We start from the raw sequence: 19,815 nt of genomic DNA, 5'->3' as shown, positions 1-19,815 counted from the left end.
GCTATATTTTTCTGTATCTTTTATGTGCTTCAGCCCTCCTAAACATTGCTGGAGAAAACAGATAAGGCAGCATTCTATTCTCCTGACTTCAAACAGAGAAATAACAGAATTAGTTTCACTGAGTTTGCTCTCTATTTTCTGTCGGCCTCCTTGGCCAAATACTTCCCCCCTCCCCCTTTTCCCCCTTCCAGGTGCTGCTAAAAGCATTTACAGAAACACAGTGAACAAACCTTGGAGGCGATGTACTTTTATGCGTACATTGGGCACGAGAAAGCGATAGCATTAAACGGAGTGGCTTTATAGAAGGCCCTGTCCCTGGGGAAATTTAAGAAAAAGGGGCGGGGGGGGGGGGCTTTCCTCAGCTGGCTGAAAACTGTGCAAGCAGACGTCTCTGCTTGCGCTGGCTGCACACGTGTCAGTCCCACTTCTGCAATGTTAACTGAAGTGGAACTTTTTTCTCAGCGCCAAGTACTTCATGATTTACACAGCCGTATCAAATATCTCTGGAGTACCCTGCAAGAAGGTGATGGCTAAAACCTCAGTTCTGACATTTGCAGCCCAGACACATTTGTCTGATTGAGGGCCTCTCTCTCTCTCTCTCTGGCTTTCGTTGGAGCCAGAGCCTTGAGTAAACTAGAGGAATTTCTCAATTTTTCTGAGGGCCATGAGCGCTAAGTGTTTTCCGGTACCCACTTCCTGCCATATCTAAAACAACAGCAGCTGCAAGAGCCTGATAGAGAAGCATCCCAGGGCACAAATTTTCATGAATCGGGTGGGAAAAAAGAAGGGGGGGGGGAGGGTGAAAGAAGACATTTAATCTGGAAGCTGATAATAGAGGCATACATACGGCATCAGATTTGTGCTTGCCGAAGATAGCCCTCTAGGCCGAGGGCAGTGAAGTTAGAAGCAAACCCAGCCCTCAGCTGTGACCATGGGAATAATAAGTTTCCATGCTGGTTAGGATAACAGAGGGAGCCACTGCGCACTGGTCCTATTGTACTGAGTATCAAACTTTGATTAGCTAATGTCTCCAAAGGACAGATAAGGAAGAAGAAGTGACTCAGACACTAAGGCTTTCATGTCCTTTCTTTACCATGACTGTGGGTGTTTGAAAAGAAAAAGTGGGGGGGAGGTTGCATATTTCCAATAAGAAAACAAAAAGGAAAAAGGCACAGCTGCCTGAGAGAAACATATTACAGAACTCAGAAAGATTTCAAATAAATAGCACATAGTTTCATGGAAAAATTGGAAGATTTTAAAAACAATATTATTGTTGACATTTTCTGGGCCACTGGTTTCCAGATTGTGGGGAAGACCCCACCAGAGGTTGCTGGCAAGGACCTGGAGGATGAGTTGTCAGGCTGATGAGGAGCTTGCTCTGCTGCTGACAGTGATGCAAAGCGACTCAAATTGCAATGTGTTTGTACCAAATACACGGCATGGCTGTGTTTGGAACACTACATACAGTACAGTGGTCTCCACCTTTTAAAAAGGATGTTGAAGAGCTGGAAAGATTCAGAACAGACAATGCACAACTAGTTTATAGAATTAGCTGCCAGAAGAGGTGGCAATTGCCAGGAGCCTAATGGCTTTAAAAGAAGACTAGAGCCAAATTCAGAGAGGATACGTCTTATCAATGTCGGCTAGTGTTCTCCAGGTTCAGGTAATATCTACACCATACATGTAAAGCACTTTTATGGCGCCTTAACATTCAGGGCTTCCAACAAAGAATCATAGGAACTATAGCTTGTTCAGAGTGCTTATTGTGGTTGGAAGCCCCTCTGGACTTCAAGTCCCATGATGCTCCACCAGAGCTCTTAGTTCCTTAGCGAGGGGATCAAAACTGAGAGAAGAGGATCTACTGTGGGTGACTTGTCTAAGGGCTCCTCAAACCAGCATTGGAAGTCTGATAGGAACAGTAACTGGCTGATTCTCTGTTTTCTTTTGGGGGGGCTGACTCTCTGACAACTGTAGGCCTAAACAAAATGAACTCTCACCAATAGGAGCCATACAAAGCAACCTATCCAAAGACCCAGTGGGGAAAATGGCATGGGACAGAATTGGACTTTGAGAAGCAAAAAGCACACTGATTAGAACATCAAAATAGGCTTCTCTGGGCAAGTCATATATATTTGCAGTGCTGCATCACAGCCTATCCCTGGTGTATCACCGCTCGTTGTCTGATACTCACTAACAAGTTTTAAAAGAAGGCTCCAGGTAACAGCAAAGGAAGCTGGCAGTCATGCTTCACTTGCTGGAGCAGGAAACAGGATGGCAAGTTTCCACTTTCATTTCTGCCCAAAGGTTTGGCCTCAACTGGATTTATGTATATTGCAAAAAGGAAGAAAAGAAAAGAACTGCACAGGGTTGGATGCAATCCTGAGACTAAGTTGCATTTCTGTAGCTCTAATATACTTATGCAGGAAATGGAATGGAAACCCACTCTAGAAAAACCCTGTTTTGCATTTCCACTTAAAAGTTCATCACATTCATTCAGTTTCTGGGTTTGAGTCATATTTTGCAGGAATGGCACACAAAGGAGGACATTCCCCAATCCTTAATTATTTCTCACATAGTAGAACTATAGATCTCAGAATGACAAAAGGTTAGAATTTTTTTTTATGCTTCTCTATCTTATAGGCTCATTTATCTCACATATACCACCAAAGTGAATGGTTATGAGTTATGCCAGGCAGCTTTTAAAAAATATATATATAAAAAATGTTTTAAATGCAGCACTGTGGTAATTTTGGTCTGGAGGTATTTCGTAGTCTGAAAACTCCTTGCTGCAGGTGTTTTCCCCGATTAAAGTTAAATATAGCTTTAAAAACTTGTGCGGGTGGTTATGTTCTCTGCTTTCAGTTTCTTTTGTATTAGCCTGGGTTCCATGCACAGCCCCATTATGAAAAAAATGAGCATTAGAGGCATACACCAGATAGCAATCTACAAAATGCAGCAAAATATTCATTGCTATAATATTTTGACACATATTCATTAATTAGGCTTTTCTTTAAGCATCTTCTCCAACAGTCCCTTCTAGCAATCCATTAAGTAAGCCACAAGCCTCATGTGAGCCACTTCTTGGATCTAGCCCAGGAATTTGGAAGCAGTTTATTAGTACTTCTTAAATCATTTCCATTAACTAGTCTTAAAACTCATGTTGGCATTTAATATGGGCTTTCCTATAAAGAACAGGACACAGAGGTCCTCCTCCAAGGGTCTTCTGGCAGTTCCCTTACCATGAGAAATGAAGTTACAGGGAGCCAATCAGAGAGCATTATCAGCAGTGGCACCTTCCATGTGGAACACCCTTCCATCAGATGTCAAGGAGATAAAGAACAGCACAACTTTTAGAAGACATCTGAAGGCAGCTCTGTATCGGGAAGTTATTAATGTTTGACACTGTGGTTTTTTTAATGTGCTTTAAGCTGCACAGAGTGGCTGGGGAAACCCAGCCAGATGGGCAGGGTAGAAATATTATCATTATTGTTATCATTACCATCTAATTATAATAAAATGTTCTGGGTCAATTCAGGCTTAGACATATATACCCATCAATGACTAACTTGCGTCCCCTACACACTACTACGGGAGCAATCCTAAGTATAGTATGTGTAGTTTACACCAGCTTAAAATAAGCTGGTGTAAAGTATGCCAGATCCAAACTCAGTTCGGGAGCAGGGCTACTGCCAGGCTAAGCCTGTTGTAGGGAAAACAAACCTTTCAAATAGCGTTTGATATATACCACTCTAAGTCCCGACAGCTTGCCAGGTTACATGACCATGATTGCAGCCTCAGGGAAGGAATAGCCAAGGAGAAAGGAGTGTGAAAAAATATCAGACAAGGCCCAGAGTCAGCAGAGCCTGGGTTTACAGTGTAGTTAGGCAAATGTCCTGCATCTGATTGGCCATTCTGAGAACAGGATGCAGGATTACACGGGTCATTGACCTGATGCTGCAGGAGGTTCTTGCTTTCTCAGGAGCTGAACCACCCTCATTTTATTCTCATAACAACCCTGTGATATATTGGGTGCATAAATGAACCAGGGTCTCACTGGCCCCGGTTTTTAGCTCTAACCACTATATTACACTATATCTTTGCAAATGCTATTTTTCTTTCTCTTTGTAGTGGGAAAAAGTCAAGATCAACACGAATTCAAATATTACAACTGTAAAGAAACTTGCGAACATTTGGGAAAACTGGAGAAGCAGAAACGTAGCGGACTCCGAGTCACTGACTGCGGCTCCTTATATCCATTTCTCATAATAAGCTGACAATCTTTTCTGTGGTCGAGCTTGTAACCAGTCTTACGTTTAAATAAAAGTGGTAACAGCTCCATGCGCCACTATATCCCTACAGACTTATCCACTTTGTGAAAGATGACTATCTGGTCTTTTTGACTTTGCGTTGAGATTCAGTTGCAATACCTACTGGTATTATTATTCTTATAACCCTGAGCCATCTGATGCTATTCCCAAACCTCACTTCTATTATGAAAACACTTGTAAGCTTTCCTGAATTACATATAATGCTTGGAAAATCCTTCGCAGTCCGTTCCCTGTGATCTCTGCATTTCTGGAGAGCGCAAACCTGAACCTCAATTGATGTAAACTGGCGGCGGAGGTGGGGAGCTGTTGTACAAGCAATAACAGCTCTTCTGGCTTTATGGATGAGGTGAGGATGCAGCCTAAACATACCTGTTTTCAGACAAACTTTGCAGCCGCCACACAAAGCCCTTCTTTCTAGCAGTCACTGCACCAATCTGGAGTTGTAGAGGTTTAGGGAAACTCGAAAAGGCAGGGCTTTCAGGACATACTGCCAATGACCTCTTAAGCATATAAAAAGAGCCTTGGTGGGCCAGACCAAAGGCCTATCTAGTACAGTGTTCTCACAGTGGCCAGCTAAATGCCTATGGGAAGCCCACAAGCAGGACAGGAGAGCAATAGTACTCTCCCGTCTGTCATCCTCAGCAAGTGGTATACAAAGACACACTGCCTCTAGCGCTGGAGGTATAACACAGGCCTCATGACTAGTAGTATCCTCCATGAATTTGCCTAACCAACTTTTAGAGCCATGCCAGTTGGTTGCCATCACTACATATTGTCCGTGGTAGACCTTGGTGGACTATTTATTTATTTTGACAAAGTAATAATAAAAAATAAATAAGAATAAAAATGTGCACCCCACAACTGAGACCATTCTATTATAACTATCCAACCTTCCAAAATTTCAACAGCTCTTGCGATAGTTTGACCCCTTTCTGTTTTAACAGTACAAATTCTACAAACACGCCCCATATCTCCTCAAAATCATTTCTCCTGCATATCCCCTGTCTTACCTGAATGGTACATTATTTTATCATTAATACCCCACACCTCTTTATACCATTCATCCATTTTATATTCGGCTTGCCCCTTCCACTTCTTGGCTATAATAATAATTCATGCAGCTGTCAATAAATTTGTGAGCAAGTCCTTCAGAGCCTGTGAACCTTCCACCCCATCGTAAATGGATAATAATGCTATCTCTGGACTTTTGGTCAGCTTTAACCCAGTGATTTCTGTTGTGTTCTTAAACACCCTTTGGAGTCTCAAATTTTAGTGGTGCCCCTCTACCTTTCGTTCTCCATTCTGAATCATAGTTGCAGCCAGGCATGCCAACTCTAGGGGGCCGAAGGCACCTTGGCACTTTCAATATTTGCTTTAAAGGGGCTGGCCCCTCTCAATCTTCAGGCGACCCCACACACGCCGCATGTCCAGTGGCCAGTTCCTTCAGAACGCTCGGCCTCCTGCGTCATGCAACCCATGCCAGCCCCCATTTTGGGGGCAACACAGCACCTCTGGTTGCAGTGTCCCAGCAATGCCTCTGAGGCTCCGTGCCCAGTGCGACTGAACCAGCCGTGCTCCCCTAAATCCACCTCTGATATTGTGGCAGCAAACAACATGGCTCAACTGTTCATTGTGAAAGTACTTCCTTTTTTTCTATCCAGAATCTCCCACAAGTCAGCTACACCTGATGACTTAGGGCAGGCATATCCAAAGTCCGTTTTGGGGGCCTAATTCGGCCCCCTGACCAGTTTTATCCGGCCCCTATGTGGCAGTTATTTATTGGGGTCAAATCCTTAAAAAAGCTCAACAACTTCAATCCTAAAAAATGATCAACAAGTTTGAGCACCCCTGACTTAGGGCTTTAGGGTTATGAAAGAGGAGGGGGGACGTCTCTCTAGCCACATCCTACATACCTGCATACATCTCTCCTGTGCCTCCCCTTACTCACATTCTCCTCTCTCCCCCACCCAATGACCCTGCCCCCCAAATATTGCATCCTTTGTTGGTAGGTTTGTTGCACGAGCCCCTTGGCTGCTTTGGTTGCCCTTTCCCGAATCTTTTCTAGCTCTACAACATCCTTTTTTGAGGGATGGTAACTGGAACTGTACATAGTACAGCCAGGGTGGATGCACCATAGATTTGTACAACAGCGTCGTGATAATGGCAGTCTTATTTAGCAAACATAAGAATGGAGACGGGAGCAGAGCTGTACTGAAGTTCAGGCTGAATCTCCTTTCCATCCCAGACTTCTCCTTAGGATCTCACAGTACTGAGTGAATCTGCTGAGTCTTTCGGGAAAGCATTATCAAGGGAGGGATCACAGCTCAGTGGTAGAGCACATGATTTGCAAGCTGACGGTTCCAAATTCAACCCCTGAAATCTCAAGTTTTAAAAAGATCAAATAAAACGGTCTCTTCCTGGGACCCTAGAAAACTGCTTAAAATCAGAGGATGCAATATGGGATGGACTAGGGGTGGGTGAATTTGCCAATTTCACTTCCTCTCAGTTTCTCATTTTTCCAATCTTAAATTCAGTTCTTCACATTTCCAGGTGAGTTTGAGGTTTTGCCCTTTTTTGTTTCTCATGAAAAATTTCGTTTGAATTTCTCCTAATATATATGCAAACACTTTTGCAAGCTATTTCCCCATATATATATATATATATATATATATATATATATATATATATATACATACTGCTAGGTAGAGGAACTGAATTACAAAATTCAGAGAATTTCAAATGATGGCTGCATTTTGGTCCTTCTAATGTTTTGTAAAGTGCAAATCAGGGAGGCTTGCTTTTAAATGAAAACTGAATCAAAATTCTTCCCTGTCCCTAGTATAAGCTCCAGCAGATGTTTATTTTGATGTGCTGTAAAATCCTAAAATGCCATGCAAATAGAGGATTTTTGCACTGTAATGAGCACTAATAGTCTCCAGGACACATTTCATTGTTCACAATGCTTTTTATATCATTATTAATAATCACCCTTCATATGGTATATTGAACACACTAAATTGATTCATACGCATTATCATTTGAAATGTGATACAAGCTCCCTTCAGGTCAAGTGAACACATTTCAAATCAATAGAGTGTTGGCTACAATAGTTTTTCAAGATTACGAAGATTGATAGTCTGCAACAGTTCTTAATACATAGTCCAGACATTGTAAAGTGAGAACGATGTCAAGCATGCAGTGTAGTCTAAGATTAGGTTATGGAACAGCACAAAGATTAAACTCATATTAATTAACAACGGTAGAGAAATTAAATGTACGTTCCGAGCACAATTCAAAGTGTTGTGCTGACCTTTAAAGCCCTAAACAGCCTTGGTCCAGTATACCTGAAGGAGTGTCTCCTATCTTTCCTTCCACTCAGGGCAGTGCCCAGTCAGGATGTCCTGATCTGTTCTTAACAGTAGGCCACCAGGACTATTTTCCCTCACTACATTTGCAAAACTTATGCAATAGTCAGGAATGGCCAAAATCCTGATGAAAGAGACAACTGGCCCCACCTTGGCTTTAGGCCTAATTTTGAAAGAAAGAAAAATTCTCCAGAAGCATTTTTTGCAAAGACAGGCCAGGTCATTAGAGTAACAAGAGTTTAAGCAGCTCCCACAGTGGCTGTGGATTGATCTGCCAACACTGCACAGCTCTCGGGTGACGCTCCCCAGAAATATTTCAAGCTAATATCATATTCCAGTGATGAATGTGAGCATCTGAACAATGCTTTCTCGGGACAGAAGGCTCTGCTTCTGCACAATGTAAATTTTCTTTGGCACCAGCCCAGGCTTATAAGCAAACAAACGTTACTATAACTTATGCACAGCAGGGCCTTATCCACCAAGCAAAATTGCAGTTATTTTTTTAAAAAATCCTTCCTATTTGGAATGTTGTCGTGGAAGGAAATGAGTGGCTTGAAATGTGGGAGTGACTCTCGTTGGTCTTTCCATTTGTTTGCACAAGACAAATTTGGGCTAAAAAACAGAGCTGGCACTTAATGTCATGAGTTTGAGCACATTCGCTTAATTAAAATGTTTAGTGCAAAAGGAACAGGATTCTACAGGGCTGCAAGTCACAGCGCACTTGTTCCTATCTTTCTCTACTAACATATTACCATGTGTGGTGTGCTGAACTTAGCCCTTATCCCGTAAGAACACCTGCCCCAGCATCCTCCTGAAGTTACACATTGCAAGAGACAATTACTAATGGCAGACAAGCAACACTTAGGACCTGTTTGTCCATCACCAAAAGTCTTCACATTGTGGAACTTTGCAGGCTGTAGTTTGAAAATCATTGCCTTAGAGTTGATGTCAAAGAGACATCAACTTTTCTAACTTAGCATGCTCACCTTTTATTTCTAAGCCTTCTTCTCAGGTGCTTCCTCTATCCATCGACGCCATCATTATCCAGTCTACTGAGCAGGTACAAATCCTGGGCATTATCTTAGATGCTCCTTTGCTCCCCTTATTGAATGCTATTAATTTATGTAACTTCTTTCTGTATAACATTGTGAAAAACTCCTCCTCCTACTCTCTCTCTCTCTCTCTCTCTCTCTCTCCAGTTAAAACTCTGGTTCATCTCTCTGGATGGGATGGAGATGGGCAAATTATATTCTGACCAGCTAAACCAAATGAATATACAAAACATGTTATATAACATATGACCATAAAATTTAATGAAAATTGGAATACCATTGATATAGCACCATACCCTCCCCAAGGGAGACCCAGGAGAACTGAGAGATTGGACACCTCAAGGTGTAGGGGAGAGAGGGAGAGAGACATGGAGAACCTTCACAAAGCCGGTAGCTGAAGCAAAAAAGGAAATCTTAATATTGTGACCTGACCCATTGTGGTTTCATTTAATGGTCCACCACTCAAATGTAGACATTTAGGTACATTAAAGGTTTGACCCTGATGAATTATTTGAGTTCTATATTTTCCTCTCCTACCCATCGCGTCTAACCTTCATCTCCAATGTTAGCGACCCAGCATGTTTCAACACAGTAGTATGTACGCTTTCAATCATCATTATAAATGAGGAGGGGTCCTCAACCCAGGCGCTCAGCCAGATTTACTAAAACTTTCCACGAGGAAAGCCTTTTGTTTTCCCCTCCAGAGCTGCTAGACTAGGCCAAGAGAGAGGAAGAGAGGGAGGGGAAGAGAGGAGAGGGAGGGCATTATGGGGAGCTTGAAATCCACTCTGGTGTGTTGACAGTGTTACTGGGCTTTGCAGAGTACCTGCATGTTGTTCTAATGACATCTGGACTACTGGAAATCAGTGAGCACACTCAAAAGTTTTTAAAAGGCATAATTGTGGCAGCAGCAGACTAAACTTAATGCCTCGAGAGCCAATCACTTTAATCACAAAGCTGAGGTGCATGAAAAAGGATACATTTCAACGCAAGAATAATTCTGTCTGGTATAGTTCCTGTTCAAATAAACTATATGACCAAATCATGTGCATTTCAAATTTATATATAAATTTGAAATACATATAACACCCCCGCCCTTCCCGAACATATGGTGTAGAGGCAACAGAATTTAATATATGCTGCATAGGAGAAATATGGACACGTCAGACATCTAACAGTTCGACAGAGTAAGCAATTCATGGGAAGGACATTAGCAATAGCTCATATTACCTCCATAAGTTACAGCTTTTACTGCAAAAGTTATTTTTAAGAGACACCTTTAAAACGGCTGGTTAGGCTGCAGCTTTCAATAACACTTTGCCTGTGGTTTTACCTTTTTTTACATACTTATGCGAGAGTTTAATACTCCCAATTTATCTTTTATTTTTTTAAGAAAGCCATTGAAATGTATGCATTCATGGGCAAAGTGCTATAAAACTCACAGCTGCACAGAGACAATTACAAGGGGCAGAAGCTGAATGGCACTGGGGCAGGGAAGTGGATGAGGTGCTTTTGATGCCTGCTGTCAGCCATATATCAAAAATCCAGGCACCTCTTGGTTTAGCATCTCCCTCTCTCTTTCTCTACACCCACCCAGACAGACAGAGACAACCTAATGGGCGGAGAATCTGTGGCTCTCCATTTGATGTTTGATGACAACTCCCATTATCCCTGCCCATTGTCCTTAATGTTGGGCCCATTGGGAGCTGGAGTTGAACCACAAAGGAGGCCCATAGGTTCCCCATCCCTCTTACAGATAAGACCATCCAAGCAAGCCTTCAATTATAAAGAGGGGGGGGGGGGATACATAGTGCAATGAAAAAAACAGCAACAAGCATTTCAGTTCCCAGATTCCATTTCCCAAATTTGTTTCAGGTAACTCTGACTTCAGAGACAAATATGATACTCAGTTTGTACTGAGGTGCTGTGGGCGGGAAATATAATGCCTTTTGTCCTTGATGGGAATCAAACCAATGGGCTGTTGTAACAGGGCCTTCTCAACAGTGACCATGCAATTATGGAATTTATTTCCTATTAACATCAGGCAGACCCTACTTCTTTGAAGCAGGCCTTGGAGACACATTTCTTCTCTATAGCTTTTAATGCAGGGTCATAAATATTGGTTGCTTATTGGATGGTGGCCAAACTTTATTATTGTCTCTTTGCTGGTTTTCACTTTATTATTGTTGCTGGTTGCATATTTTAAATGAGCTTTATGAGTTGGATTTATATTGTAAACATGTTGTAAGTTGCTTTGTGGAGGACATCTCAGAAAGCCAATCATAAATCCCTTAGATAATTAAATTAAAGTTCCTCGGGTAAAAGAATATTGTGGGGAGATGATCAACAGTGCTTAAACCAATGATTTTCAGCACACAGTCTTAGAAGCAACTTCCATTGGCTTCACAGATCTTACTTAAAGTATGTGCATTTTAGGTAGCCCTTTTAATTGTTTTGTTTAACACTTTGGGAAATTGTTTCTCACTAAGAATCAGAGATATCATTCAAATGATCATACCTTGGCTTAGTTACACCAAGATGTGTATGAACCTTTCGCATAAACATACAACCTCTTTAGTTCTTACTCTGCTGTGTGAAATGTTTAAACCAGGAAGTCTTGACATTTTGGCATGAGTTGGTTACCAGCTCCCAAACAAGTCAACATATTACACCAACCTCAAACCAATTTTTTTAATACACTGGCTTGATCTAAAGTATAACCATGGTTTCTAGAGGTTGTGTCCAGTGAAGTAACTGCATGAGGAGAAAAATCTCTGCTCACATGACATAACTTCCCCTCCTTCGTCCGTATGCTGAAGCAGATTCGGGGTGTGTGTAGGGGGCACACAGTGGGGAGGAGAAGGAGAAGTTCTGTTGTGCAAGTCTGTTGGATTCAACTCCTGGTTCGGACATGATGAGAATCTACGGCTTATTCAAGGTTTCCTGATTTAATTGCAGCTCACACAGAATAATCTGAGTTATTTATTTATTTTCTGAATTCATAGGCTGTCTTTTAGGCAAACCTATGAGTTGTTCATCCAAAGTTTAGATGGAAATAAGCCAACATTAGTTAAAAGTTAATATCCTTTTTTAAAAAAAGTTTAGAACATAAATGCCTCTGGTTTGAAAAGCTATTGTAACTTGCTTGCTGGTTTTTTCCTTCAAAACATTATTTGTTATCAGTGCATTCAATGAAACACTGACTAATAATATCTCTTAGCATAGAAAAGTTGGACCCTCGGTTACTTTCCAGGAGTTTCTTCCTGTTGGTGCTGACTGTCACTCACAAAGATAACATTTCTTGATAACCCCCGTTAATTTCTTTGATGTTTTTAATGGTAGGAAATAACTTCACAATTGAATGGCATTGGCTGTAGGAAATGACCTTCCTTTGATACTGAAAATGACCAATTTGACTTTGCAAATTAGGAATAGTTGGAGAGTTTGCACATACTTTGCAAGGCACAAATTTTATTGAAAGGTGACATTCTGCTAGTGGCCAAAGAGCTGCCAGCTTCAAGTGCAAGTGTGGTTGTAAGTCAACCACAGGGAATACTCTGTCTGATTGAGAAATGTCCTACAAACTTTGAGCCATTTTAGAAATATCTTACAGAAGACAGGTGGTGTGGATTCTATATGGATGTGCATAATTTTCACATATCTAAAAGTGTCTCAGTTTGGTGCAATTTGATAATTTGATTAAAAGCCATCTGAAAAAAGAGAGCCAACCTTCTGGTGGAAGATTCCAGAAAGAGTGCCATTTTCCTGCTTTTAACATCACCATTTGAAAATAAAATTAGCAAAGGAGAATTTTGTTTTTGAAGGAAGGAATGCATTAAAACGTGTAAGGTAATCCTCAGATACCTTGATATAAAAACATGCAAAACCAAGGGTTTCCTTAGGATTTTTCCTTTTGATTAAATTAATTGCATGATTAAAATTTGCATTGTCTGCATGAGTGCCATATTAATTCCAGTGGTGGAGAAGTTTGGTATTAGTCATAGAATATATTTGATTGAGTCAATTACTTTTGGATTTCCTCCCCCTCAGATCCGTAACATATCTGAACAGGTTGCTACACAACCAGATAACATAGTATTGCTCAAGCTTAAAAATTCAGACTTTTAATCAGAATTCAGGAGGAGAATTAATAAAGTACTTCATTTTTTAAAAAGTCATTGCTTTGCCCCACAAGACAATCATATTCATAGTTTAAGTGGAACAATTACTTTAAAATCGGGATCTGTTCAAAGGTGTTTCTATACCATGGTGTATTTATATAACGTTTTGTGTCACTGAAGTGGGCCTCCTCTTGCCTCGCTGTAAAGCAAGCAGAGTGAGAGCCGCTTACATGCTCTACGCGGCTCTCATTTTGCTTGCTTTACAGCGAGTGATGGACGGGAGCCATGGCTCCGGCGGCGGAGGCATCCTTCAGCTTGGGACTGCAGCGGCAGCTGAGGGATCCCACTGCCGTCCAGTGCATTCGCTCCATAAGTCGCACAGACATTTCCCCTTACTTTTTAGGAGGAAAAAAGTGCGTCTTGTGGAGCGAAAAATACGGTAAATATGGCACAAGTTCATATGAACTACCAGGGCTGTAAACACCACATCACAATTCAGTGAGTTAATAAAATTCAAGATTTTGCCCTTTATTGCTCTGAAGGAATAAATCTCTTGGAGTTTGACAAACTCACTGTAGCGTTTTAACACTGCAGTGGTGCGTGCAGTGTGTGTATTAGCCAGCTACACATTTACAACAGAAAGTAAGGAAACTGGAGATGTGACTGGTGAAGCCGCCTTAACTTCAGATGTCGAAGAGTGAAAGTCACGATTTGATTTATAATTTGGACTTTTCTTAGCTGAAACAGAGCAGTTTTATCACTTAATTCCAGATAGCAGGCTTGCGCATTTCAACCTGCAGGATATGACAGGCAGTGGATCAATTCCAAATCAGCTCTCAGTGCCATTCTGCAAGCCACTGGCATCGATATAAGCCAAGACCATATGGTTAAGATTATTGCAATGTAGCTGTTGGACATGTGGATACTTCGGCAATGACTAACAGCATTTAAACATTTAGATTATGCGCTTTCATTATTGCTGATGACATTAAAGGAATCTTTCCCATCCAGTTGTCACTCGAGCAAAATTAGGCAACACTCCGCAAAGCTGTTAACGGGCAGCTTCCCCCATCAGAACGTTTCAGGAGGTTAAAATAACTCAATGGCACATCAAAATGGCTGAACATAAACCTCTACATCTGCAGGAGACTTACCATCGTCCAGGTATAACTGGTCCAATTCCTCGCGTTCTCGCTTGATCGTTACAGGAATAGGGGCCAAATTATGATTACTGTCCTCATGCAACTCGGGCAACGGCAGTGGCTGATTTGCTGGAGATTCATTTCTTTGAACATTCGGCAGTTGCTGCTGACCCATTACGGATGAGCGAGTTGGACTGCAGGACTGCAAATAGGTTGGCTCTTGGGTTACAGATGGAACTGGAGAGGAGGGACTGTTGGGATAGAGTGTTTGTTGGTAACCAAGGGAACAGCTACTGCTCAGATGTTGACTCACCTGCGGCTGCAGCATGATGTGAGATGACTGATCTGGAGAGCTTGGATGCACAACTATAGACCTTGGCACTTCCTGTATGGCGGGGACACCTCCAACCGTCTGCTGAAGTCCTAGGTGGCTGTGGCCTGGGTTGGTGATGCACTTGTAAGCAGGAGAGGAAAGATCATGCAGCTTAGGACTTGAGCTGGGAGACGATGACATCACAGCATTTCTCTGCTGACAGGAAGTGAAGCCAGTCACAAGGCACGAGCCAGGATCAGGAGGCATCATGATCTGCTGGCTGTAGTATGGCTTGGAGAGAGGGCTTAATCCTTGGTTCCTTGGTCCACAGGTTTGAGCAGGCTCATAGTCGTCAGTGGGTTCTGTTTTTATAACTGGAACTGTTGAAAGAAAAAGAAAGTGCTTTAAATAAACACGGAGTTGCACATTGGTATGATCAAGTTGGCTTGTGGCTAGGATACCCTTTGCAAAAACAAACAACGTCTTGAATAAGACTCTGTGTGTCCTTTGCCTGGTTCTCCCACCCCATAAAAAATATGAATGAGTCATCCGCACAAGAAAGTCACAGCTGGTTCTAATATTGAAAAAGACTATTTTCTTTGGACTCTCCTCCAGCTCTAATGTGCTATAAAAATCTATTTGCAAATAGCTGCGCTGCAGTAGAAGCTCTGGACCCAAGGGCTCTATGGATTTGTAGTAATCAAAGGAAATTTTTTAACTTGGATGTACTACCACAAGTCTACTGCTACTGATGGCCCATTTGATAGATGTCTGCACAATGGGTAAATTCAAGCATGGGGATTCAGGAAAGGGGCTTCCAGAGTTCACCAAAACAAAACTTCGGGAAGAACGGCATGCTTATGAAAAATGATGCATTTAATCATACAGCTTTTTTCTTGAACAAGCTAGAATCTGACTTTTCTTTTTTAAAGCAAATACAGTGGAACAGGATCTACATATCATTTTTATAGCTCACAGAAGAGCACACCAATATATATATGGTATGCAAGGAGCATCCAGATCACGGCTTACTTGATTCAGAAAGATAGAAGCAATCCTTTAAAGCCCTTGTCTACATTCTACTATGCAAAAACAGGCTACCTTCTACTTGCTCAGTGAGGCAAAAGCTCCTCCCACCACCACACCTTGTGGCTATACCTGCTAATCAAGTAGAAGTCACAGTTTCTAAAAATGCTGGGGAGAGAAGGCTGAAGGGCTTATTAAAACGATGCATACAAAAATATTCATTTTAGGAAAACTTTGCACCAGAATGCAGATAATTTTGTGATGGCATTTTTTTAAAAAAAGAAGCAAACAGATGCAGAAATGTGGTGATCAGGAAACTGAGCAAAACCAAAATTATCAGATTCATCCACCTTTAGACATAGCACCAGCCAAAATTACATTAGAACTTAATTTCTGCAGCAATGCTAGCTATAAATCAGTGACGTCTCCAAATGGTGACATCACAGCAGTTGGATAAACACAATGAGCTCCTGTGTGGACACAAATGTGGTAAGGGTCATTTAAGTTTTATAAACTGAAATGAAGGCTCTGAATGAGTAAGATATTAACACATCAAACCTTCACAAAAACCTTGCTGAAGGAGGACAAGTATGGTTGATTGTGTGTGTTTTTTTAATGAATTTGCAAAGTTCAGTTTGCTGTGATATATTAGAATCCAGAGTTTCTATTATTTATCTATTTTGGTTTGTAGCTAGTATAATAAGTAAGAAATATGGCACATACTACAAAATACAAGGCATTCAGCAATTAATTGGGTGACTGCTGTTAAACAACAACCAAAGGTTCTGTGTTGTATTAAAGCCTAGTTAGATTATTGTAATCAGAGCTGTTTTAGGCAACATAATCAGTTGTGCATGCTGCAGTAAACCAGTTAATTGAGACGTAAGATGTCACAGCAGATTTTCTGGTCTTCCTATAAAGAGCCACGCAAAGGCATAACGGGACTTTATTGGCTCTGACGTATGTACTTCTATGGCTCACATCTACACAAAGTGTTATCCTGTTGGGTTATTCTACTAAAAACTCAATATTAAGTATAATTATATTTCCAAGTAATTCAAATTACTCAGTGATGTTACAATTCTCTTCTATTTCCAAATAATTTGGTTATTCAGTGCTTTACAATTGCCGTTAAAATGTTTGGCTGTTCAACAAACACCAAAAGAGACAGGACACTGGCAAACCATGGGCATTCAAGTTCTTCCAAAGGAAAACCCTGGGGCCTCCGATTTGCTTATGTGGAACTAATGATGCTAGAACATGCATTTTCTATCATATTACATTAAGCATGCAATTCTGAAAGAGGTAAACTGAGTCCAAATTTGTCTTTGCTTCTAAAAAAGATTCTTGGACACAAGAAACACCTTACAGCCCCCTCCCCCACAGCAACAAAAACACAATGTGTTGCTTTGGACACTTCTTTATGGTTTACCAAATGCAAGTTTTATTGGTTTGAGAACACTGGGATGAGATGGAGCCAAGGCTGAATGAGAAGCAACTGCCCATTATACTTTATGGAACCCGATATTAGTTTCTATTGGGTGACTGTTATAAAGAAAAGAGTGGAAGTGGAAAGGATGGGATGGATCTGGTTAAGATCCAGAAAACAAGGATATTCCAGTTAGCAAGCTTTTTTGCTGGGAGGGAGCTCCTATGCCTTTAACAGCTGCATGATAAATCAGACTTCAGCAGGTGAAGCTATTCCCATTACTGCATCTCTATGCCAGAAAATTGTTTGTCTGCTGAATCCATGCTGTTGAGACTAACTAGTTCTGATTATATGCTTAGGATGAACTGCATGCTGTCCTGTGATCTAGCATGCAATTTACTGCCTGATCCAAAAGAAGCAAAAGATTACCACGAATGCATGTGTGGATGTGTACATATGCTGAAAAACAGTAAAAAATACAAAATGAATGTGAATGCCAGAAGAGGCTACAGATGCTAAACCAATAAATACTGTTATTAAAGAGGATTCCAATGCATCCACAGGGTATCTGTGAAGTGATATGATAAGTGCAATCTCTGGAATGCTGTCAAGCAAATCCCATAAATCCTCCATTGTTAGAGACAGTGGCATAAATCCATTAGGGAAATTTGGTTCATGTAGTTAAAATCTCGAGTCAAAAGGAAATGTCAGACTACCCTCCAGTTTCAACTATGCAGTTTTACCCATGAAGCCACACTGTGGAACATTCAGGGTTCTTCAGCAGGTTGTCAAAATCGGTGATAAAACCACTGGATAACACATGTACTCTCCATCTGCAGCAAAATCCCAGTTACAAATGTAGGAAGGTATCCAATGAAGTTATATTTAAAAGTAGATGCACTGAAATCAATGAACTTAAAGTAGTCACGACTAAAGCAAGTCCAGTTATTTCAGTGGACCTAATGTAGGATTCAGCTGGACACAACCCCAACTACTTTACTATTGTTTTTAACTCTTTAATCAGTGTTACAAGCCAATAATCCACTAACATTTCCACCACTGCGGATTAACTACATAATTGAAAATATATGATAAAACTGAGAGGATTGCCAGCAATATATCCTTACTTAAGAGCTATCCTGTTCTCATCACTGCAGTTTGTAGACTACCTTGTCAACAAGCTTCTGTTGCTTTTAGAAAAAAACTAATGGCATGATCTGATTTAATCAACAACAACTGTATAGTGACTAGTGCTATGTCAGAATTTTTAAATGTTTGATTCTTAATGTGAAAGTTGCAATGGAGGGCAGGGGTCAACCTTTTCATGCATTCATAGCAATCGTTTCCCAGATTTGCTGCTGCTTTGGCACTTTTTTTTTTAAAAGTTGTAAGTGTTCGATTTCAGCCAATCTGGGAATCATGGTGTGACTGTGACAACTACATGGTATCACATAACAAATAAGTTGGACTTTGTGATACTGCCAATGCAGTTGGAGTTTGATATTTGGGCTGTTCTGGATAGGACTACATTTCCCCCTAAGGACTGTGTTTGCTGATTTTGGCTTCCTGGTCCAGCTCTGCTCCTGGGTGTCCAGGTGGCATCTACAGCCAGGAGTGCTTTTCATCCATTTTAGCTTGTATGCCAGCTGCAAACTGGGGAAAGAAAATATTGCTGCTTATGGCTACCAAGTTATAATATGCTTTATATGGGGTTGCCCCTGAAACACTTTTGGAAGCTGTAGCTAGTCCAGAACATGTCAGATAGATTATTAGCCCAGTCCTGCCTCTTTGATCATATTACATCTGCGTTCAACGTCTCGCATGGCCTTCCATCTGGTTTCTAGACACAATATGAAATGTTGGTGCCTGCATGGTTGAGGTGCAAGGTATTTGAAAGATAGCCTTCTCTCATATGAACCTATCCATGCTGCAGTCGTCACTTGAGGTGCTGCTATGTGACCCTTGTTTTCCAGTGTAAGGTAGGAGGGGAAGGGGCTATGGAGAGAGCCTTCTCAGTCATGGTTCCCAAATTCCGGAACTCTCTTCTCAGGTTGGACACTTTGTTCCACTACATAATGTGCTGGGGAAATTGAAATTCTCCCCCACAGCTGAAGAGTTCTCTGAGTTCTCTCATTTTTAATATCAGATTTCTGTCCATTTATCCTTTGGCATAGAAACTGATCTGTCTCGTCTGTGTAAATGATTGGCAGATTGCATCATTGGCAGATGATGGCATATATCATATTAGAGGCTGTGCAGGTGAAAAAGCCCATAATTGTGTGGTTCATGTTGTTTAGTCCCATGATAAGAGTGGAGAGCTAACACTGCTGTTTGTAGCAAGGGTTTGTTCTATGGCTTATATGATTCAGGATGCACATTAGGTTAAGGTTTTACATTTAAAAGACAGAGCAATAGAAATGCTGACAAGAGGATCCATGAACAGGATCTGGAATCTCTAACAGGTTCCTGAACTTTCCAATTGCATATACATTATTATTTTCATAACATCTTCCTCCCATTTAAAATTTATGCGGCATGTATTGTTCAAACTGTGTATATGATTTCTCTACATCTCCACTTGTACAGTGGAATCTAGAATATATGCCAGCATTTGCATAGAGTTAAGAGTCTAGCTACAAAGCTAAAATATTTCTATTGTCCATTAACTGTGAATTCTGTAACTATATTCCAGAAATTGCATTTAGAAGACATCTGAAAGCAGCCCTGTATAGAGAAGGTTTTTAATGTGTAATGTTTTATTATGTTTTTGAATATGTTGGAAGCTCCCAGAGTGGCTGGGGCAACCCAGTCAGATGGGCGGGGTACAAATAATACAATTGTTGTTGTTGTCGATATTGATGAAATAACATATGGGTATATTTTAGTCATCTTTGATATCAAGAAATATTTATGACATTTGTAAGACTCGGGCCCTCCCCCCCCTTTGCCATCCGACAGCTCTGCTAACCCAGCAAGGTTAAAGAGTTTGCTCAACTGAGCATGAAAGTTTAAAGCAGAAACATCTCAGGAGAGCAGCAA

General features: G+C 41.1%; 1 protein-coding gene across 4 annotated transcripts in view; it reads right to left on the bottom strand.

The window, feature by feature from the left end:
• Positions 1–19,815, bottom strand: part of NFATC1 (nuclear factor of activated T cells 1) — a 129,830-nt gene that overhangs the window by 20,742 nt on the left and 89,273 nt on the right. For 2 of the 4 annotated variants that reach the window (XM_083746903.1, XM_083746902.1), the window contains exon 9: positions 14,322–14,701. In XM_083746903.1, coding sequence (XP_083603029.1) covers positions 14,322–14,701 — 380 coding nt within the window. Of the gene's footprint in view, positions 1–14,020; positions 14,702–19,815 lie in introns of all 4 variants that reach the window. The other 2 variants (XM_083746901.1, XM_083746900.1) reach the window with 1 other exon arrangement.

The sequence above is a fragment of the Podarcis gaigeae genome (assembly GCF_964106915.1).
Source record: "Podarcis gaigeae genome assembly, chromosome: 7".
In the NCBI taxonomy this organism is placed as follows: domain Eukaryota; kingdom Metazoa; phylum Chordata; class Lepidosauria; order Squamata; family Lacertidae; genus Podarcis; species Podarcis gaigeae.
Note: the sequence above shows the minus strand (reverse complement) of the source record. Positions and strands in the feature narration are given on the sequence as shown.